The sequence below is a fragment of the Heteronotia binoei genome, chromosome 12, assembly GCF_032191835.1.
Source record: "Heteronotia binoei isolate CCM8104 ecotype False Entrance Well chromosome 12, APGP_CSIRO_Hbin_v1, whole genome shotgun sequence".
NCBI classification, from domain to species: domain Eukaryota; kingdom Metazoa; phylum Chordata; class Lepidosauria; order Squamata; family Gekkonidae; genus Heteronotia; species Heteronotia binoei.
In genome coordinates this window covers 56,837,388-56,860,813 of record NC_083234.1, presented here as the reverse complement: position 1 = coordinate 56,860,813, position 23,426 = coordinate 56,837,388, and the positions used below count along the sequence as shown (strand labels likewise).

The following is a 23,426-nucleotide window of genomic DNA, read 5'->3' as shown; positions in this document are numbered from 1 at the left end:
TATTATGGAGTATCAGCAACAAAATAGCAGCTTGGATTTCCAAAGGCAACCTTATATTTGCACAAACAGCAATCTCTGCAAGGACTACAAGACCTTGTGAGCAGAAATGGCTCTCTAGCAAACTCCAAGTGGCTCTCCTTTGTATTTCTACTGGAGAGACACCAGCAACTGCTGCATATGTATCTATGGCACTCACAGAATGAGACAGAGAAAAAGGGATTGAGACTTAACTGCTTTCTTCCTGGAAAATCAGGTCAGGAAAGGAATCTCACTGTCACATAGCAAGGCTTTGGAAGCAGACTCATTGGCCGCTCCATCACATGGTCCACACATGTCTAGCTTGTTTCAGGGGGTCAGGAGGGGGGCAACAGTATCAGAGCAATCTCAAAGCAGTCCAAACTTCTGTCCCAAGACAAAGTATCCTAGAATTCCAATAGATACTATTCCCTGGGCTTCTCTAGTAAAAGGACCTCTGATATTAAAGCTGAGAAAGATGTTTGCATTAAACATGTATGAAACACACAGAAGCATATCTGTTTGCACCATGTATACATAATCCACATATCTACCACTGAGGTGCAATTGACAAAATGGGCTCTGTCTCACAAACACTTTTGCCACATTAAATTATTAGCCTTAAGATTCTTTCTGGGTTTCACATAATTCCTTTCTGGTCTGTGAGCCACCCACCACAAACTTCTTTGGCAACACAGAGGCGATCTCAGGGTTTTTCTTACTTCCACTTTTAAAGCAGTGGTCTTGGCCAGACTGGGGCTGACAGCAGGGCTCTTTTACCTCCTTTCAGTCAGCAGAGTAAACTACTCCTGCAATCGCCCACTTTTGAAGCAGAATTCTCTGTTGCACAATCTGACCTCCTGGTTTATCTCCTCAGGTCCTTGCAACAGTCACTCAGAGTCCAGACAATTAACTGCCAGCCAACCCATCAAGTTTTAAGGCAACGGGGTTATTTGAACTGATACACTAACACAGGGGTGTCGAACTCATTTGTTATGAAGGCCAGATCTGACATAAATGTGACCTTGTTGGGCCAAGCCATATCAGGCCAGGTGATGTGTGTACCTATTTAAGATTAGGTAGCAGAGATATAACCTTTATGAAGAGCACAGACAAACACAAAGATTTTTTTTATTTTTTAAAAAAAACCCTTAAAACATTAGCACTCATTAGTCTTAAGGGGGGGGGTGTATCTCTCCCATGGGATCCAGGGAACTGAGCAAAGAAAGCTCTGGCTCTTTCTGTCCTTCTCCAGAGGGCCAGAAGGAGAAGAAGCCTCATCCAATAGAAGGAAGAGAGGCTTGCCTTAGTAGCTCTGCTGTGAGATTGAGAGAGCCTGTCAAAGCAAGCTCTGCCTCCCCCACCCCTTCCTCCCAAGGGAGGAGCCTTAGCCAATGGAGAAAATAGACTTTGCTCTGTAGCAAGCTGTTATGCAGAAGGAAGCAAGAGAGAGGGAGAAGGAAGCAGATTAAAGCCAGGTGCTTGGCCCCCAGGATGCATGTTTGATGCTCCTGGACTAACAGCTCTTTGACATGACTGTATCTACTTGTTTCACCTTCACAATAATCTGTGATGGAAGCAATTAATATTCCAAACTAGAGAGTATCAAAATACAGCTTGCTCAAGACTGGACAGGCAGTGTTCAGATCCCAGGACAAACTCTCACCTCCTTAGCACTGCACTTAGATTCCAGTCCAGTAGCACTTTAGAGACCAGCAAGATTTTGGGGATATGAGCTTTTCAGAGACAAAGCTCCCTCTGTCAGAAACTGCCACTGCAATTCCTAATTTCTCCATATTTTACAGAAAGCCCCTGCTCTTTGTCTAAATCATCTAACACAGGAACAACCTTTTGGAATACAGACAGAAGAAAACTTTTTGCTTTAAAGGACGTACAAGCAGAAAACCACAAGCAGGGTATAAGACTAACAATCCCGATCTATCTTATAATGACTACTAGAAGACAATGTGTTTTGAACATTGAAAGTTCTATATACAAGCTAAACACCATCAATAACAGAGTTTGAGAGAAAAAGACACACTACACATGCTCTGAGGCAAGCTTCACAAACTCTTGGGAGTGAAAAGCCCACCAAGGCAATTACACCCTGTGAAGCCCTTTATTCCAAATCATGTGATTGATTGGAGCACTCAGATATGATCCGGGATGATCCCAATTCAAATCTCATCCTATCATGAGCACATTAGGGGCCTTTACGAAAGCCAATCTATTATAGTCCCACAAATCTGAGAATGCAATATAGGGGTAATACTAGTCTACTTTATAGGATCACTATAAGGGTCAACATGAAATGTGCATGAAGTCCTTTTAACACTGAAAATATTATACAGGTGACCATAGGCAAGCACTCTCTCACATCAAGCCCCCCACCTATAAAACCATTCATAAAGCAATCCTGAGTTCCCTTTAAAACACTTTAATTGAAATATGAAGACAATACTGCTCAACTAAGTCTTTGTAAGTACTACAATAAGATAAGGTATATGAAGATGATATTGGATTTATATCCTGCCCTCCACTCCGAAGAGTCTCAGAGCGACTCACAATCTCCTTTATCTTCCTCCCCCACAACAGACACCCTGTGAGGTAGGTGGGGTTGGAGAGGGCTCTCACAGCAGCTGCCCTTTCAAGGACAACTTCTGCTAGAGTTATGGCTGACCCAAGGCCATGCCAGCAGGTGCAAGTGGAGGAGTGGGGAATCAAACCCGGTTCTCCCAGATAAGAGTCCGCACACTGAACCACTACACCAAACTGGCTCTCCATAGTAGATGATTTATGGGTTAGCTGAGTGAAGAAGACACTGCACATGGCCAAACACATTCAGAAGCTGAAAAGCTATCAAGGGTGATCAATCCAGTTCCCGCACCAGGAAACCTAATTTATTCCACAGAAAAGGAGATTCAGTGTTAGTCCAGAGTTGGGGGAGAAAAGGACACTTTGCGCATGCACACAGACACCCTTAATGGAGCCCATGCACGCTCAAGGACAGAAAAGTCGGCCTGACTGAAAATAGGGTATGGGGCTGTCTGGTGAACGGAAGCAGTTCACTCTTCCCCTTCCGGTTCCGAGTGTTAGTTTCTCTTCCCCCGCCCCGCTGGGGCCTCACCCGCCTGTAGGAGACAGGAAGTCTGTGTCATCCTCCTCTGAGCCCCCGAACATTCTCCCCTCGCTCCGACCGTCGCTCGCCGCCCAGAGAACAGAAGCGGCAGGCGGGGCCGAAAAACACGACAGCAGCCTCTCTTTTCACGACAGTGTCACAAAACCAGCCGGTGTTGTTTCTAACGCGCTCACAAAATAACCTCGTCCAAACTAGGAAGTGAGAGCGCCCGGCGGCTGAAGCGCGTGACTCCCTCGATTCGCTACGGATCGCCGAAAAGCCCTAATGTCTTTCAAAAGCACAGTCGCTTTCTTCGCGTCATTAAGGGGGGCCTCGTCCACCATGAAGGGCGGGACTATTGAGATTGAAAGGCGGAGGGAAGAAAATGAAGCGTCTTTGAATCAATAGGAATTCAACTCTGAGGGAGGGAGGCGGGAGGTTTGGGGCACGTGATGGCCGCGGTGCCTAATGAGCGTGCGAGGAAGCTGAGTGGCTTGAAGGGTACACGTTTGAGGAGGTCGGGAGGGACGCTCGCTCCGTAGGAGACGCGTTGCTGGATTGCTGCGGGGAAGGGGAAGAAGTGAGTTTGCCCGCTTAAACTTGGACGGCCGAGGCAGGGTTGTCTCCTTTTCTTCGCCGCGGGATTGTTATGAGGGATATTGGTGGGGTGAGGAGAACGAGGGAATGAAAGAGGGGCTTGAGGAGGTGGGAGAAGGGAGGGGGAAGATGAGGAGGGAGTAGGTTCGTCTGAATGGAGTGGGGGGGGGGAGAGGATTAAGAAAAGGAGAGAAAGTGCTTTGGGGAGGGGAAATTGCCACCTGCTAAAGGGATGGCGTTGGTGGGGTCAAGGCTGAAGAAGCATTTGGAGTGAAATGGCCGGTGAGATGGAGGGTGGGTGGAAAAGTGGATGGGAAAAGAGAAGTGGGGGGGAAGAGAATGGCTGGGGCGAGTGAAGGTGCGGAATAGGGTGGCCAAGTCCAATTCAAGAAATAACTGGGGACTTTGGGGGTGGAGCCAGGAGCAAGCATAACTGAACTCTAAGGGAGTTCTGGCTATCACATTTAAAGGGACCACACACATTTTAAACGCCTTCCCTTTATTGTAAATAATGAAAGATAGGGACACCTTATTTTGGGGCTCACGGAGTTGGACCCCCTGGTCCAATGTTTTTGAAACTTGGAGGGTGTTTTGAGGAGAGGCACTGGATGCTATGCTGCAAATTTGTTGCCTCTCTCTCAAAAAGCAGCCCCGCCAGAGCCCCGGATTCCCATGGATCAATTTTCCATTATACACCATTTGAATCAAGTCTCCATAGGGAATAATAGAATGCCTCCCCCCCCCCCCCGCCACTTTCTGATCACCCTGAAGCAGGGGGAAGGCCTCCAAACCGGGGGTTCCCCTGCTCCCACCTGGGAATTGGCAATCCTAGTGTGGAAAGGGCAGAAGAGAGTGAGGAGGAGGCTGAATGTGTAGTGGGGTACAGCTTTTGCTGGCTCTTCACGATGGAGGGGGGAGGAGGAAAACGGGAGAAGATCTGAATGGCTTCACTGAAGGGAAGTTTGTGGGTGAGGACAATGGGACTGGGCTGGATGAAATGATGCCACCTCGTGCGGAATAGACTTTGGGACCGAAGCTGGGTGGAATAGATAAGGGGAGACTGGGATGAAGCGGAAAAGGAAGACAGGCATTCATGGGGCAAATGACAATCCAACAGGGTTGATTGGGAGGACAGGGTGAGTGCATTTCTGGGTCATCAGTAGGACTGTGTGCATGCCATTACAGGGGTGACTGAGGACTTTGTAACTTCATTTTGCATTAAAAATTGTAAATTATTGCAATTTTTAAAAGGCAGATTTGGAAAAAAAATCCCAGGTGCCACACTTCCCAAGTTCCTGCTGGTGTTTATGGGGATAATTTGCATAGTTTGAATTAATTGTTCCACCTCTTCTTTCTCTATAGTCATGGTTGCTTAACACTTTGTTGATAAAATGCCCCTAGCGTAACTTCTCTTAGGTTCTGAACAATGTAATGCTGATTGGTAGAACACCTAAAAGGTATTTCTCAGCATTATGTAGGGCTGCCTTTCAGAATGGGATTCTGTCTGTTTGGAGTTAAACAACTTTCTGCAGATACAGTGCAATTTGTTTGACTGCATTTTGGAAAATTAAGTTTAAGCTGCACTCTTGTTTGCCTGAGGTTCTTTTTCTGGGCATTCAGCCAGGTTCTCTGGCAATTCTGCTGCTAGTTTAGAATGTCTTTGTTCAGAAAGTTGGCCCAGCAGGTTCTCCCAAACAAATTAAAAATTGATCTTTTGAAGTCTTGTGGATTAACTTCTTTTAAAAGGCAGATTTAGACTGATGGTTTGGAAGCCAGTTGTATTTTTTCCAGCTATTGTGCTTCCAGTTGGTTTTCTGGAAAGTACTTCAGCAGAAGCAGGTGAATTAAAGATCTGTGTGCCATCAAGCACTTTGTTTAGATTATAGACAGTGCATGGATGGAGACACATGGTTGAAGAGTGAAGACTTGGTTGAAGAGTGAAGATTTATTCTAAACACCTTTGAATTGTTGCAGGAAATGGATCAAACTTATGCTTGCCATCTCCTGGATATCTCACATTTATCAGTTTTTAAGTGAAACAAACAGCGTGCTTGTCATTCCCTGAATTCTGCTCAAGTAACACTTGCCTCATTTTGAGGGAGATCCAGGAGGAGATGAGTTGAGATCTTGCTGCTTTTTCTTTGATGTTTTGGCCTACACTTGCAAATTGAAGCTACAAGAACTACTTGAATGACCCATCTGACCTTGGATACTATATTTCCCAGGCCAAGAATATTCATGTGAGAAGAGGGTATGAAATTAAACTTAATGCAATGAAAGTGTCTTTCTGCTTTTAGCCAAATGCTACCCATGTTTCTTGGTCTCTCTCTGTGTTGGGATTGCTGATGAGTAAACAGTTCCATTTTTTTTGTTGGCAGTGAACAGGTACGCAGGTCATGTTGCTTGTGGTTGGAATTCATGCTAAGTGGGAGTTTTGGGAGTAAGGCTGAACCAGACCAGGGTGAGAATCTGTCCTCAGCTTGACAATCACGTTGCTGGAACAACAGTTCTTCTTGGCTTCCAGTGGAACAGTAAAGAGGTAAGAGTCTCATGTACTACTAGATGAGTTTCTTATTTCTTGCATATTGAATCAGGAATTTCTTAAGGACGTGGTTTGTGCAGATCTTGGCCATTAATGAAGGATAACTGAAGGAATGAGGCAGAGTTGAAGAAAGGATTTGGCTCCAGACAATGTGATGGTAATAACTCTTAAAGAGTTGACTGTATATATTTAAAGCCAAGGTAAATGTAGCTCCAGCACCCTGTGTGAGAGGGGGTACAATTAAAAAGGTCTGCCCAAGAAGGCTCATGAATCCTACTGGATTCCAGAACTCGAATTTTAGGTACATGCTCAACTGAGGCTTCAGTGGGAGTGTGGAACATGAAGCTGCTGGAAGCTGTCAACAAGGTTGCCCTTCTGCAACCACTCCCACCCTTAGGGCATAAACCAGCCTCTTGGTTTACTGTGAAACTGGGTGACTTGAAGAGGGTTGGGAGATGTCTAGAATAGTTCTGGTGGCAAACCTGTACCCAATCTGATAGAATACACTATAGAGCCCATTGGAAGAGGCAGGGATGGCGGCAAAGAAATGTTGCTACTATGGTATCAGCTAGCTTGCAACCATACTGATTGTTCAAGGTAGTTCAGCAACTGCTGATGCCAAAAGCTGAGCCTTTTTCTCAGGAAAAGACAATTAGCTGTGATACCATTGCCAAGTTTTTTACTGATAAAATATCTAGAATACATTGTGACCTGGATGGCAGTTGTAACATAGGCACACCAGTAAACAGAACTAATACAGCACCTGCTCTATTCATGGATCATTTTGCCGCAGTTTCCATGATGAGTATTGACAAGATCCTGGGATTGGTGAAGGCCATCCTGGCTACCAAAATCTTGTAAGGATCTCTTCAACAGACCCTTGGTTTGTATTGCAAATCAGTCTCTAGCTCAGAGCACCTTCCTCAGCCACTCAAAGACAAGGTTATCCACTCATTACTTGAAAAAGCATCTCTACAGAAAAATAATGTGGCCAGGTATTGCCTGGCCTGTAAGCTACCCTTTCTTGGCATATTGATTGCAAGAGCAGTAGCAAACCAACTCCAGGTCTTCTTGGATAACTCATCTATTCTAGACCCTTTTCAGGCTGGGCTGTGGGACAGAGGTGGACATGCTAGCTTTAGTTGACGACATCTGTCTGAGTGTAGACAAAGGCCATGCCTCTTGTTGCTCTTGTTGAACTTATTTGCAGCCTTTCATAACACCTTCTTGAGGTGCTTGGAGGCAGAAGTTGGTATCAAGATACATGCTAAACTGGTTAAAATCATTCTTCCTGTATCGGAGTCAAAGGGTTGCTGGGGGAGACCAGTTGTCATTAATGTGGAACCTATTCTCGCGCTTTTCAGTCTCTCTGTAAAGCCATTAGGACAAATGATTCATAGCTTTGGGGCTGGATGTCATCAATATGTGGATGATATCTGTATATATATTCTTATCCAGATCCCCTGGTGATACAGTAGAGATCCTGAATAACTGCCTGGCTGCTGTGGTAAAGAGTGAGCAAATTGAAATGTGAACCCTGAAAACACAGAGGTAATGTTGGTTGGGAAGGCAGAGATTATGAAGGTTATTCCCACTTTTGATGGAGTTCAGTTGACCTTTGCTGATTCAGTCAAGAACATTGGGGTTATACTGGACCCACCTTTATTACTGGAGAGCAAGTTAATGCAGTTACTAAAAAAGGCTTTATTCCAACTCGGCCTAGCCCGAAAGATGGCCCCTTATCTATATTACTATGTGTAGTTTGTTGAAACTAGGCACCTGTTATGAATTTTTTTATCATTTAATGTGTCATATTAACATGCCTTGTTTCAGTTCTGTTTTTAGGCCTGGTTGGTTCTACAACCGTAATCCTATTGCATTGTTTATTGAGTATCTCATATGTCCTTTGTATTGACTCACTATGTATAATCTGCCTTGAGTTCAAGTTAGAAAGTTAAACTATAAATAAGGTAAATGATTATATTTCTAAGTAGAGCGTGAGTAATTTAGAGCATCCATACATTATGTTCAGCAGCCGCGTTCAACGCTGTGTTTTTTTATAAATGCCAATACAGTGGCCTTAGAGACTTGCCACTGATTGAACAAAGTACCCATTATACTAGTCAAGTCAAGTTTGGTCGTGCCATAATGAGCATGTGTTAAATGACAAAGCTGTAACCAAAGTCCTGCACATTTTCTGTGTGTTGCAGCATATGCAATTTTCTGAATGGAGTTCCGCAGGTGAATTTCTTATGGCATCCTTTTTCCAACTGCTGTTTGCTTTCCCTTGCAAGCCAAGATTATTGCTTAGAGCAAAATGTCTAATGTTGTGTCTTTAACAACTGTAATTTATGGAGGTCAAGATACAGATTTGCCTATTGTAAACAGACTTCAAAATATTAACAATAGTGAAATACCACATAGGACATGTATATGAGGCCACTATGGCACCCTTGCTATGGCTGATGCATGTTGCTGTGGGAGTTGTATAAAAGACCAAGTAGAACACTCCCCTCTTCCTCCCTGAAAAGCTTGAAGCAACAGCAGATTGAGTCTTCTGTTATCTTGAGGCTTGCCTATAATTTGTGCACAGTTGTCTGTGCCATAATTACCATATATCATGTGATGCCTTAAAGAGTGCATAGTAATCCACAGAATAGTTTGCATTGCTTTGAGTAGCTGCTCCTGCCATCTTTAGTCAACAGCAATAAAACCTTGGCAGAATTCAAGGCTTTGTCTGATTTGCACAAAGGACTCACAGTGACAAAGCAGTTGTCGCACTGGAAAATAAGATTACACATGTGTCCTGTACCCTGTAATCTTGACCTCTTCTCCCCCCCCCCCCCCTTTTCATTAACATCACTGTCTCGATGTATAGGTTTAGGTTCCAACCTGAGACTCCTTAGTGTAATGAGAAAATCTTTTTGGATTTTTTTTTTTGGGGGGGGGGGAATAGCTAGGCCAGTTCTTCCTGTCCTGGGTCACACAGAAACTTTGATAATGGAAAACAGTAGCATTCCCCTTTTCTCGCTCTGGTATGAATTGTTCTTGTAGTTCCTATGAGTAATTGAATTACGTTGAAAATTTGAAAGACAGAGACTGAAACTGGAGTGGCATGGAAGTTAATAATTACGACTCAAGTATACATCAATTCTGGATGTGCTATGTCAGCACTATTGGACGCTGCTCTTTAAAAACTTTGATCTGCTGTGGGTGAAAAACTGATCTCTTGCCAGGGGTGAGTGGAGCAGCTTGAAATAAATGCCCATCTGGACTACTGAGGAATGCTCTAGCATGTTGCTGACTCAAGACAACTCAGGAACTGGAGACGGCTCTGTGCCATAACACAATACTTTTGAAGCTGCCTTCATACCAGGTCATAATGTTGCTCTGATTAGGCCAGCACTATCTATTGACCATGATTCCCTAAGGTCTGAAGTAGGGAACTTTCCCATTTCTGTTACCTTAGTCCCTTTTAACTATGGATGCTGGGGACTGAACTAAAGATCTTTTGCCTGCAGAGCATATGATTTGTGGTCCCATCTTTTCTCAGTACAGGTCTATGCTTATTTTTTGGCAATTCACTGTACAATTTTTGACCTGAAAGTAGCCCTTTAAGGATGAAAGATCAATTAAACATAAACACACATATTGCTTTATGGAAAAGCAGATCTCAGTCTTTTGTGGGTGCTTTCTGTTGGAGCAAGAATCTACATAAACCCAGTCTGACAGCTACAGTATGACAGCTGGTGATCTAGCTGCCAGGCTAGGTCACAGTGACCTGATCAGCAGACCGGCTTGAGCCGGCAGAAGCCAAGTGATGCAATCTGCTGAGTCAGCACGGCCAGGATTGGCTGCTTGGACTATATATGATCTGTGTGTGCATCACACAGGTCTCTCCCTGTGAGATGGTGGTTAGGCGAAGCACTTTGTCCGTGGAGGTGATATTGTATAGACTGCACAAGAGAGCACTTGTTGTGTATATATGTTAATACACCTTTTGGCACTAGTTGCACGTGTCTGCCTGATTTTCTTTCCTGAAGCCCTGTGTCGGGCAAGTCATCTCCCTCACTCTGCTACTCCCGCTCCGACAGGGTTATGGGCCCAGCACGCTTCCGCTGCGCGGAGGAGAGAGTTGAGAGTTGAGCTGACTGTGAGTTTGGAAAGAGCCGGAGGCGAGGAACGCCGGTGAAGGACACAGAGGCACCACCGTTCTCTGTTTGAGAGCCAGAGGGACGTCGGCAGCCAGCTGTGAGGAGGAGTCGGCACGATGGCTCAGCAACAGCTTGGAGTAGCCGTTGAGAAGCTCACCTCAGCCAACTACGCGGTGTGGAGCCTGAGAATGCAACACTACCTCAAGCGTGAAGGGCAATGGCTGTTCGTGAGTAACCCCCCTGCTGACTTATCTCCTGCCGAGACTGTGTTATCGGATAAGGCACTGGCCAACATAGTGCTATCTATAGGAGATGACCAGCTGGTTTATGTGCGAGGGAAGGACACTCCCAAGGCTGCCTGGGACGCGTTGAGTGCGGTGCATGTTAGCACCACTGCTGGTTCCCTCATGGCCTTGACAAGGAGGATGTTCCGCACCGTTATGCCGGCTGGAGGGTGTGTGAAAGATCACATCAAACGGCTAACGGACTGTTTTGTTGAGCTGGAGGCAAGAGGCAAGACTGTAGCTCCAGACGACAGAGTGTACATTTTGCTGTCGTCGTTGCCACCTGAGTACACTCCCCTGATAACTTCTCTGGAGACGGTGGACGTAGCGACCCTGACCATGGAATACGTCTGTGCCCACCTGCTTGACTTCCAAGAGAGAATTGCGGCCGTGAGCTGTCCGGGGGTGTCGGCCGGGCAGCGTGCTGTTATCGGTGTGTCCGGGAAGACAGCCAAGAATGAGCCAGCTTTTGCTGCTGGCAGGCGTCCGAAGGTGGAGGAAGTGGAGCCGACTGCGTTTGCAGTCCGTCGCTGCTATGGATGCGGGTCGTCGCAGCACCTGCTCCGAGCTTGCCCTGAGAGGGAGAAGAGGCGGGGGCGTGTGCGGCGAGAGCGGAGGACCGCCAGCCCGTGTGAGGAAGCAACCCGGCTGGTCACGTCTGCAGTAGAGAGCACAGGGTCTGCTTGGATTTTAGACTCCGGGGCAACGAGCCATCTCTGCTGCGAGAAGGAGTTGTTGAAAAACATTGACAGTCCTGAGCATAAGTATGTGAGATTGGCTGATGGGACCACTGCCAACTCTGTTTGCTCAGGCAATGTGGAATTTCCTGCACTGAAATGTATGTTGCAAAATGTGTTGTATGTACCTGTTGGAGCAAGAATCTACATAAACCCAGTCTGACAGCTACAGTATGACAGCTGGTGATCTAGCTGCCAGGCTAGGTCACAGTGACCTGATCAGCAGACCGGCTTGAGCCGGCAGAAGCCAAGTGATGCAATCTGCTGAGTCAGCACGGCCAGGATTGGCTGCTTGGACTATATATGATCTGTGTGTGCATCACACAGGTCTCTCCCTGTGAGATGGTGGTTAGGCGAAGCACTTTGTCCGTGGAGGTGATATTGTATAGACTGCACAAGAGAGCACTTGTCGTGTATATATGTTAATACACCTTTTGGCACTAGTTGCACGCGTCTGCCTGATTTTCTTTCCTGAAGCCCTGTGTCGGGCAAGTCATCTCCCTCACTCTGCTACTCCCGCTCCGATAGGGTTATGGGCCCAGGGCGGTTCCGCTGCGCGGAGGAGAGAGTTGAGAGTTGAGCTGACTGTGAGTTTGGAAAGAGCCGGAGGCGAGGAACGCCGGTGAAGGACACAGAAGCACCACCGTTCTCTGTTTGAGAGCCAGAGGGACGTCGGCAGCCAGCTGTGAGGAGGAGTCGGCACGATGGCTCAGCAACAGCTTGGAGTAGCCGTTGAGAAGCTCACCTCAGCCAACTACGCGGTGTGGAGCCTGAGAATGCAACACTACCTCAAGCGTGAAGGGCAATGGCTGTTCGTGAGTAACCCCCCTGCTGACTTATCTCCTGCCGAGACTGTGTTATCGGATAAGGCACTGGCCAACATAGTGCTATCTATAGGAGATGACCAGCTGGTTTATGTGCGAGGGAAGGACACTCCCAAGGCTGCCTGGGACGCGTTGAGTGCGGTGCATGTTAGCACCACTGCTGGTTCCCTCATGGCCTTGACAAGGAGGATGTTCCGCACCGTTATGCCGGCTGGAGGGTGTGTGAAAGATCACATCAAACGGCTAACGGACTGTTTCGTTGAGCTGGAGGCAAGAGGCAAGACTGTAGCTCCAGACGACAGAGTGTACATTTTGCTGTCGTCGTTGCCACCTGAGTACACTCCCCTGATAACTTCTCTGGAGACGGTGGACGTAGCGACCCTGACCATGGAATACGTCTGTGCCCACCTGCTTGACTTCCAAGAGAGAATTGCGGCCGTGAGCTGTCCGGGGGTGTCGGCCGGGCAGCGTGCTGTTATCGGTGTGTCCGGGAAGACAGCCAAGAATGAGCCAGCTTTTGCTGCTGGCAGGCGTCCGAAGGTGGAGGAAGTGGAGCCGACTGCGTTTGCAGTCCGTCGCTGCTATGGATGCGGGTCGTCGCAGCACCTGCTCCGAGCTTGCCCTGAGAGGGAGAAGAGGCGGGGGCGTGTGCGGCGAGAGCGGAGGACCGCCAGCCCGTGTGAGGAAGCAACCCGGCTGGTCACGTCTGCAGTAGAGAGCACAGGGTCTGCTTGGATTTTAGACTCCGGGGCAACGAGCCATCTCTGCTGCGAGAAGGAGTTGTTGAAAAACATTGACAGTCCTGAGCATAAGTATGTGAGATTGGCTGATGGGACCACTGCCAATTCTGTTTGCTCAGGCAATGTGGAATTTCCTGCACTGAAATGTATGTTGCAAAATGTGTTGTATGTACCCTCACTGCAGTCTAACCTGTTGAGTGTTAGCACACTGTCTGACCAGGGATACCAGGTGAGATTTGAGAAAACCTGCTGCAAAATCCTGGGAGGTGGGGGAAAGTTGCTTGTGACAGGAAAGAGGGAAGGTAAACTGTATGTGGTCCAGAGTGATTGTGCCCAGGTGGCTCAGGTGTCGAATGAGCCTGTGCACAATAAGTGTATACATTTGCTCCATAGGAGACTTGGGCACTGCGGATTTAGGGCGTTAAAGAAAACCCTGGAGCTTGTGCCTAGTTTGAAAGTAAATCCTTGCAAATGTTACTTGGACTGCCAGGTCTGCAAGAAGACCAAAAGCAAGGCGTGTGCTGTTGCTAAAGAAAGCTCAAGGGAAAGCACACGAGCCCTGGAACTAGTCCATTTAGACGTTATTGGCCCATTGCCAAAGAGTCTGTCGGGGAGGAGATACTGCTTGGTGGCCACCGACGACCACACGAGGTACGCGTGGGTTTTCACCATGGTGCATAAGTCTGAGGTGTATAAGACATTCACCAAGTGGGTCAAAGCAGTGGAGAGACAATTAGGGGTTAATCTCCTAGCTGTACAAACCGACAGAGGGGGGGAATTCTTATCTAACCAGATGAAACGTTGGCTGGAGAACAAGGGCATTGCCCACCGTCTGACGAACCCAGCAACGCCCCGAGAAAATGGGCATGGGGCTGTATTGCAGAATGTGATGTATTGCATGTTAGAGGATGCACAACTGCCAATGACCTATTGGGCAGAAACCATACATGCAGCTGTTTTTTTGCAAAACAGGGTTTGGTGTAATACTGTGAAAAATGTGCCTTACAGGTTACTGTTGAACAAGACCCCAGATTTGAGTTCTTTAAAAGTCTTTGGGTCACGGGCTCGGGTTGGCATCCACTCCACGAGTAGCGGGGAGGGGGATGTCCGGGCAGAGAGCCTAATTTTTCTGGGCTACAAGCCAAGGGCCAGGTGTTATCGTTTCTGCAATAGCAAAAGCAAGATAACACTTAATAAGAGTGCCCAGTTCAATGAAGAAAGCAGCTGGCCAAGGTTGCACTCCTTGCAGAAACAATTTGTCCTGCTGCCAAGTAGCGATAACGATGTTGGAGCGCAGCCCAGAACTCCAGCCCAGGAGGTGGCACCCAGTGGGGCTGGAGAAGGTGAGCCGAATGCTGGCACAGAGCCTGACGAGCAGAGTCAGGAGGCAGAGCCTCAAATGCAGGAACTGGAGGTAAAGTGTGAGAGTCAGGAGGTTCAACACCCAATTACAGGGGCAGAGCAACCAGCCCAGGAGGTGGGAACAGAGCAACCCGAAGAAGACAAAGCTGGTCCAAGCACAGGGCCACGGGTGTCTGCCAGGTCCACCAAAGGCCAACGTCCCGCTAGGTACAAGTGTCCCTATGTCACTCTGACTGTCAATCCAGACCCACCCGGATTTGAGGAAATGTTAAAAGAAAAGGCTAAGAAATGGAAAGCCTGGGTGGCAGAGTGCGAGGCAAGGGAGAAGGAGGCTGAAGCCAAGCGTCTGAAAGAGCTGGCTGAACAGGAACACGATGATGTGTTTTACAATCATGATGAGTTCCTGAACGAATTCCGGAAAGGGTTCCGAGCTACGTAAATATGAACTGTAATGTTGCTGGTGGACATGTATGTAAACTGTGTAAAGTGTTTTGGTGCACTGGGTTTAAATAGATTAGGAGGTGTGTTGGAGCAAGAATCTACATAAACCCAGTCTGACAGCTACAGTATGACAGCTGGTGATCTAGCTGCCAGGCTAGGTCACAGTGACCTGATCAGCAGACCGGCTTGAGCCGGCAGAAGCCAAGTGATGCAATCTGCTGAGTCAGCACGGCCAGGATTGGCTGCTTGGACTATATATGATCTGTGTGTGCATCACACAGGTCTCTCCCTGTGAGATGGTGGTTAGGCGAAGCACTTTGTCCGTGGAGGTGATATTGTATAGACTGCACAAGAGAGCACTTGTCGTGTATATATGTTAATACACCTTTTGGCACTAGTTGCACGCGTCTGCCTGATTTTCTTTCCTGAAGCCCTGTGTCGGGCAAGTCATCTCCCTCACTCTGCTACTCCCGCTCCGACAGTACCCTCACTGCAGTCTAACCTGTTGAGTGTTAGCACACTGTTTGACCAGGGATACCAGGTGAGATTTGAGAAAACCTGCTGCAAAATCCTGGGAGGTGGGGGAAAGTTGCTTGTGACAGGAAAGAGGGAAGGTAAACTGTATGTGGTCCAGAGTGATTGTGCCCAGGTGGCTCAGGTGTCGAATGAGCCTGTGCACAATAATTGTATACATTTGCTCCATAGGAGACTTGGGCACTGCGGATTTAGGGCGTTAAAGAAAACCCTGGAGCTTGTGCCTAGTTTGAAAGTAAATCCTTGCAAATGTTACTTGGATTGCCAGGTCTGCAAGAAGACCAAAAGCAAGGCGTGTGCTGTTGCTAAAGAAAGCTCAAGGGAAAGCACACGAGCCCTGGAACTAGTCCATTTAGACGTTATTGGCCCATTGCCAAAGAGTCTGTCGGGGAGGAGATACTGCTTGGTGGCCACCGACGACCACACGAGGTACGCGTGGGTTTTCACCATGGTGCATAAGTCTGAGGTGTATAAGACATTCACCAAGTGGGTCAAAGCAGTGGAGAGACAATTAGGGGTTAATCTCCTGGCTGTACAAACCGACAGAGGGGGGGAATTCTTATCTAACCAGATGAAACGTTGGCTGGAGAACAAGGGCATCGCCCACCGTCTGACGAACCCAGCAACGCCCCAAGAACATGGGCTATCCGAGCGAACAGGCGCCGTGTTACAAACATTAATGCACAGCATGCTCGAGGATGCAAAGCTGCCAATTCGTTATTGGGCGGAAGCGATGCATTGCTCGGCATACGTACATAATAGGGTTTGGTGTAAGCCTGTAAATGATTTGCCTTATAAGCGGCTATATAACCACTGCCCAGATTTGAGCTTTCTGAGGGTATTTGGAACCCAAGCCTGGGTGAATATTCCTCTGAAACATAGAAGGAAAGGAGGTGACCGGGCAGTGAGCCTAACCTTTCTGGGCTACCAGCCAGAAACCAAATCATATCGCTTTTGTGATAAGCGGGCGAAGCTAACCTTTAGTAGGTCCGCTGGATTTAGTGAGTCCAGCTGGGCAAGATTGCACTCTACGGAAAGAGACCTGGGAATGCTGCCAAGTACTGATAAGAATGTTGGAGCGCAGCCCAGAAACCCAGCCCAGGAGGTGGCACCCAGTGGGGCTGGAGAAGGTGAGCCGAATCCTGGCACAGGGCCACGGGTGTCGGCTAGAGCCACAAAAGGCATCCCTCCTGCTAGATACGGGTTCCCAAGTGCAAACCAAGTCAGCACCCCTGAACCTGAAACATACGAGGAGGTGCTGAAGCTAGATAGTAAAGAAAGGCTAGCATGGTTTGCCGCAATGCAGAAGGAATATGATTCCTTGCTGAAAAACAGAGTGTTTACTGAGGTGCTAAGGCCGGGCAACCGGAACATTATCTCCTGTAGGTGGACCTACCGGTTAAAGAAAGACGCAAATGGAGCCGTGCAACGAAAGGCCAGGTTAGTGGCCAGAGGGTTCAGCCAAAGGAAGGGATTGGATTATCAGCAAGTGTTTGCCCCCACTTTAAAAGCTGAAACCCTCAGGGCAGCATTGTGTAAGGCTGGAAGTACGGGGCAACAAGCCCATCACTTTGACTTCGAGACAGCCTATTTGAACTCCCCCTTAGACCAGGAGCTGTTTATGGAACAAATCCCCGGTTTTGATGGTGGGAGTGGTGTGTTAAAACTGAACAAAGCCTTGTATGGTTTGAAACAAGCCGGACACGCATGGTACAAGTGTTTGAAGTCAGCATTAATGAAAGTAGGATTCAACCAGCATCTGGCAGACCCTTGCATGTTTAGCAGGGTGGTGGGAGAGTCCAGAATGATAGTCCTCATCTTTGTGGACGATCTGATTGTCTTAGTGGACTCCAACCAACAATTAGCATGGTTTCAAGAAACAGCCAGTAAGCTGTTCACTATCAAGCACCTGGGGCCAGTGAGCTACTACCTAGGGGTGGAAATAGCGAGGAGGGCCGATGGTTGTTTTGAACTGTCCCAGAGCAACAAAGTGAGAGCGCTGCTAGCTCAGTATGGTATGAACGAAGCTAGCAGTGTGCAAACACCCATGACCACAGGTTATAGCAAGGAACCTGAAGGTGAGATATTCAAGAATATACCATTATACCAGTCCCTGATCGGGTCCTTATTGCACCTAGCGTGCTGGACCAGGCCAGATATCAGCTATGCGGTACATATATTGTGCCAGAAAAATGCTGAACCCCACCACAAAGATTGGGTGGCGGCTAAAAGAGTACTACGTTACCTCAGCGGCACAATAGAACGTAAGCTATCCCTCAGAGTAGGAGAAAAACCTGAACTACGCGCCTATGCTGACGCAAGCTGGGGGGACCGGCCCAAGGCAAAATCAACTACAGGAATCGGAATATTTCTGGGAGATGCCCTAGTAGTATGGAAAGCCACCAAGCAGACCCTGGTGGCATGTAGCACGTGTGAGGCAGAGTACGGTGCCATAAACGAATGTGTACTTAACCTAGAGTGGGCAGTACAACTGATGAGGGACTTCAGCATACCTGTAAATTTGCCAGTTTCAGTATATACTGACAACTCAGCAGCCAAAGAACTGACGGAGAACCAAGCTGCTCGAGGGAAAAGCAAGCATATACTTATCAGGTACCAAAATGTGAAGGAAGCAGCGGCTAAAAACCTCATAAAAATAATAAAGTGTACATCGGATGAGAATGCCGCTGATATATTCACGAAATGTTTAACTGCAAGTGAACATGAAAACTGTGTAAAGTGTTTGGGTATACTGGGTTTAAATAGATTAGGAGGTGTGTTGGAGCAAGAATCTACATAAACCCAGTCTGACAGCTACAGTATGACAGCTGGTGATCTAGCTGCCAGGCTAGGTCACAGTGACCTGATCAGCAGACCGGCTTGAGCCGGCAGAAGCCAAGTGATGCAATCTGCTGAGTCAGCACGGCCAGGATTGGCTGCTTGGACTATATATGATCTGTGTGTGCATCACACAGGTCTCTCCCTGTGAGATGGTGGTTAGGCGAAGCACTTTGTCCGTGGAGGTGATATTGTATAGACTGCACAAGAGAGCACTTGTTGTGTATATATGTTAATACACCTTTTGGCACTAGTTGCACGTGTCTGCCTGATTTTCTTTCCTGAAGCCCTGTGTCGGGCAAGTCATCTCCCTCACTCTGCTACTCCCGCTCCGACACTTTCTGCCAAGTCTTTGTCCATACCTCTGTGTTTGTAAGGCTTGACAATCAGCATTCATGCTCCTGTATAAAAGGTATTGGAGATAATTCTCCTGAAATTAATATTGTGAGTAGGAAAGGTTTTTCTTCCGTTTCAATCCAGTACATTTGCTTTCTCCTGTAATTTTTTTCTTGTATATTATGAATGAGTTGTCCTGATACCATGGAGCAATTAATACCCATACATCAATCAGTAGTTGATATATATCTTATGAACTTATGAGACTGTCTTTAGTAAATTGATTTGGATGATCTGTTTAGCTCAGTTATTGTCTGTTCCGCCAGAAGTACGCAAGTATAGCTGGGCTGGTATAAATTTCTACCCGAAATATGTTTGAAATGGAGATGCTGGGGATTGAACCTAGGACCTGTGTGTATAGACTGTGGCTAGGGACTATGCTTGGGGTTGAATGGTTGGGAATACCGGAAAGAAAAAGGAGCTATGTCCACACTTCCTAGTGGCACTGTTGTAATGCCAAGTATGTTTTAGTCATTGGGCATTGCTGTGTCTCTATTGTGGCCATATAGTTGTCACAATAATGGCCTTGCTGTTATTGTATCATAATCTCCCAACATAAGCCCATACCCATGACAAATAGAAGGAGGGGAACATTTGAAGGCTGTTACAAGACTGAAGTCAACAAAAGTGTATGATGTTAGTCTGAATATAGGAATTTATAGGAGCAGTTTTCTGTTTATTCCAGTGTGGCTTGGAAAATGAGAAAGAGCTGCCTACCAGGATTTGGCTTGGAAAATGAGGAGCTGCCTACCAGGATTTGGACTGTTGTTCCATCTAGTTTGGTACTGGTTGGCTGTAGCTCTCCAGGGTCTCAGGCAGAGATTCTTCATGGTCCTGATATCAGGTTACTGTTTGCAAAGTATTCCTTTATTGAGTAAGTGAGACAGATTAGTAGAGTTGTGGCACAGGGGGAAGTGAGTGCAGCTAAATTTGTTTAGAAAATGCACATCCCTCCTTTTACACTCAGTAAAGCCCCCCCCAACCCAACTTATAAAGCAATTGAAAAAAACTTAAGTAGCAAGCAAGGGCACAAAGCCCCAGTTGTGTTCTTTAGATTATGGCCTATTAGGTCATGTAGGTAAATAAAAGGCATTTTTGGTAGTAGCCACTAAGTTACAGAATGTGTTAGGAAGGATGTCTGTAAGACTGAGCTGTAAAGATGAGCCTTCTCAGCCACCAGCTAAAGCTGAGCAAGAGGTCCAGATTTTAAAATGTTGTGGTTTGCATTTTAGTTATAGTTTGTATTATGTACACTTTATGGATATGTTTTAACATCACTGTAATGCTCCTTGAGTTCTTGTGCAAGGCTCACTTAATGTGCTTGGAATCAATTCACTAGCAAAATAGAAGAGCATTTGTTAAACAAAGTCTGAAGCACTAAATCAATCATTAGGAACACTGAGGGAATAAAAATATTTTAATGTGTCATCTAAAAGAAGAGAAGACTTGATGCTATTCTGCTGTCTCTGATTTAAATGTAACAGACTATTGCATGACAAAAAAGGGCTTTAAAAGAACCATTGGGTTTATGACATACTAGATTTATAGCCACAGGGGCCCATTGAGTAAAAATGCTGGAGACTGTGCCTGAGGCCTTATTATATACAATTATGTACTCTAAAGATAAGCAGTGGCCCTTTGCATTTTAAAAAAAAACCTTGGCAAAAGCTTGCTAGTTAAACTCTTCAAAGTGTACAACTATAATAAGCCCTTTCTTAGAAGCAAAATGTTTCAGGAGCTTGTTGCAGGATCAAGCAGGACATTCCCTTGGAAAACCCATATTCCTGAGCTAATGGTAGCTATACAATGTGAAGAGGAGCTGCCAATGTGCTTGGCCTCTTGTTCTTTAGTATGCACTGGTAACAATTACCCATCCCAATTTTAGATACTGTCTGGCCTGTTCTAATAATTCTTCCTTGCTGATCTTTTGAAACTGTCTGTTGGTACCAGGGATGCGGAAATCCCAAAGATTTGCTCCAGTTAGCTATTTTAGTAGTTTTACTTGATGTGTCCCATCCCCACTGTACTTTTTACCTCATGCTACATCCTCATTGTCCTACTCCTGTCTCCTTTCTGTAAATGCCAGCACCTGGAGAAGTCTCTCACCCAGCCAGTTCCCCATGGCAATAATATTGTTGAACAGACAAACCATCTAAAGGGGTGGGGTGGAAGGGGGACCTTCTGCTACTTGCTGCTCCTGTTCGTCACAAATCTGCCCCTGGCAAGCATTGGACTTACATATTAAAAAATACTCTCTAATTTGTTTGCCTATCAGCTTTGCTATGCCAAAACAAAGCTGTTTGCTGCTCCAGAGTTCAGAGTTGCACAAGAGGTTGCTATAGCAAAAATATTACTGTGCTTTTTCCTGCCAGCCTGTACTATTCAAATCTGGGGGAGAAAACATTAGAAATTCAAACTGTGTTTCGAATGGCTCCTGAGAAGACAGACAAAAATCTTTCTCTGTAAATGGGACCTAAGATGAGTAAAATAAGCATTGTTGTGCCACATTTTGACTCTTCTTAAGCACTTTATGTACACTATTCTCATAGTTCTTAGAACAGTCCTGTCAGGTTAGCCACTGTGTATTCCCATCTGTGAGGCTTTCTTGAGGCCACCAAGCAAGCTCTTAGTAGTCACTTGGATCAGGGGTGATACTTGAACCAGGGACTTATGGTTCCCAGCCATTTGACTATACTAGCTCAGATGTCTAAGTTCCTCCCACCCAGTGCCTTAGTAATGGCAGATAACTAACCACATCAGTTCAAATTGATCCCAGTCAATTTGCATTGGGGTCAGAATGTCTGCTCATTTATCTTGATTTATGTGACGAAGGAAAGTCCAGCATGTGGGATGAATGCCCTGATAGGCACTCCTTCCACTGGGAAATGAAAAGTCATTTAGAGGCTGCTGGGATACCTTCTCATTCTCCACTGAAAGGAGTTGCATCAGTGCTTAGTTTTTGTGGCCCTTTCTTACATGCCCAGGGAAGTGCAGATTGTCACTTTGGGGGCAGTTAGCAATTTCTCTCCAGCCCAGTTTGTCAAGGGATCCTGGATGTTTTTGCCATCTTCTGGGCATGGAACTGGGGGAGGTATTTGTGAAGTTCCTGCACTGTGCAGGGGGTTGGACTAGATGGCCCTGCAGGTCTCTTCCAACTCTATTTCTGAGTTCCATTTATCCTAGAACTAGAAAAGGGATTGGAAGCTGGATTTGGCCTGCAGACAGCCAGTGACCATCCCTGTGTCAGCCAGAACCAAAACTGCTCTTGTATTATTGTGATGCTGGAAAGATTCACTTGAACCTTATTGGAAACAGGTTTAACTTCTTTTCTGGGGTCAAATATGGGCCACAGAGCTAGACCTTGCCAGCTGGATTGCTGCAGCCTGTTGCAATACCTCAAATTGTTATGGCAAGTGAATGACACTCAAGTGAATGACTCTAAAACACTGAGTGTACATAGTTATTTTTTCTCCATGGCTCCTTGTGAAATTAGGGAGGTGGTGCCCAGTTGTTGCCAGTCCACTAATCAATATTATTAAAACACTTGGGATAATTGCATTTTTTCCTGTTTTTAATGTGAAGAAACTTTGTTTGAATAGATGGAAAAGGTTAAGAGCCACATTTCAGAAAACAAATCTGGTGCATTGGGAGCTAGTAGCAGTGGTTCTGCAGATGCATGGAGATGGATCTTCTCCCACATCGTTTGGGATGGGCACAGACCTGAGCCAAAGTCTGGGTGAGACTTTGCCCATGTTGCAAACTGTGAATTGAGGTCCAGGGGAAGGACCTCCCCCAAACATTCACTGAGTTTTTGCCCCCCGTGTGCATGCGTCACTTCTGGATGACACCAAGGGGACCTGAACCATTTCAGGTGGGTTTTTTGCTCTGCAGTTCAGTTCAGGGTTCAGTTTTAGACTGCCTGGTTCACAAGCCCTGAACAGGGGTTTCCCAGCGTGTGCCCATGCCTACACAGCATGTCTTTCTTCAGGATAGCTTTGTCCTTGCCCAGGGTGCTATTTGGTAACATAATCAGGTAGGCTTGTGCTGTTCCCTCCGGGGGAGGAATAGCCATAGTATTCTGTGGAGCAGCAGGATAAGAAGCCCTTGAGTCTCTTGCAGCCTTGCTTTGCCGCTGATAGTGTGGGTTTTGTGCTTGTCTGATCCTGCCACACCTGATGGCAGACATGATCTTTGGTGTTAATTTTATCAATCTTCCTGCCTTCTGAAACTTTCAGACTTCAGGAACCTCTTGCTCATTATGAGATGGAGTGTGACATCTTTCTCCCCCCACATCACTAGCTTGGCTTCTGATTTTTGGTCTACAGATGGAAAGAATGAGCATCCATCCTGTCCTCCTAAATTTCTAGCTTTAGAAAAGGCCAGATAAGATTACAGCTGATTTTCTTGTTCAGAAAGTGACTGCTGCAGTGTTTACCATGGCTGCATGTTCTGGCTTTCCCAGGCTTAGTGGATCAGGAGAGGCAGCATCTGTCATTGCAGTATGGGCTGGAACAAGTGCCATAATGCCCTTAGTGGGAAGATTGTTCTAGGAGGTACTGCCAGATGTGGACATGGCTCAGTGGTAGAGCATCCACTTGTCATGTAGGAGATCTCAAGTTCAGTCCCTAGCATATCCAACTAAAAGTCACATCTGCGGGAAAGAAAAGGGGGATTGTAAGGAGGGGCTGTTGCATTATGTTTTTCTTGTGAGCTTTCTACAAACATAACTGTACTCATTGTTGGAAATGAAGAATTTGAATTATTTTATTTACAGCACTTTGTTGCTGCCCCTTCACAAATGTATTCATGGTGAACTGCAAAAGAAAACTTAAAGAATAAATCTA

General features: G+C 46.5%; 2 protein-coding genes across 4 annotated transcripts in view; one reads left to right on the top strand and one right to left on the bottom strand.

Moving 5' to 3' along the window:
- The window catches only part of FKBP15 (FKBP prolyl isomerase family member 15), a 39,402-nt gene extending 35,980 nt beyond the window's left edge, over positions 1-3,422 (bottom strand). For both annotated transcript variants that reach the window (XM_060250789.1, XM_060250790.1), the window contains exon 1: positions 3,143-3,422. In XM_060250789.1, the coding sequence (XP_060106772.1) occupies positions 3,143-3,195 (53 nt within the window). In that variant the 5' untranslated portion in view covers positions 3,196-3,422. The remainder of the gene's footprint in view (positions 1-3,142) is intronic.
- A 79-nt stretch (positions 3,423-3,501) lies between these two features.
- Positions 3,502-23,426, top strand: part of SLC31A1 (solute carrier family 31 member 1) — a 34,932-nt gene continuing 15,007 nt past the window's right edge. The window contains exons 1-3 of one of the 2 annotated variants that reach the window (XM_060251491.1): positions 3,512-3,713; positions 6,109-6,269; positions 7,731-7,823. The gene's annotated coding sequence lies outside the window, so the exon portion shown is untranslated. Of the gene's footprint in view, positions 3,714-6,108; positions 6,270-7,730; positions 7,824-23,426 lie in introns of both variants that reach the window. The other variant, XM_060251493.1, reaches the window with a different exon arrangement.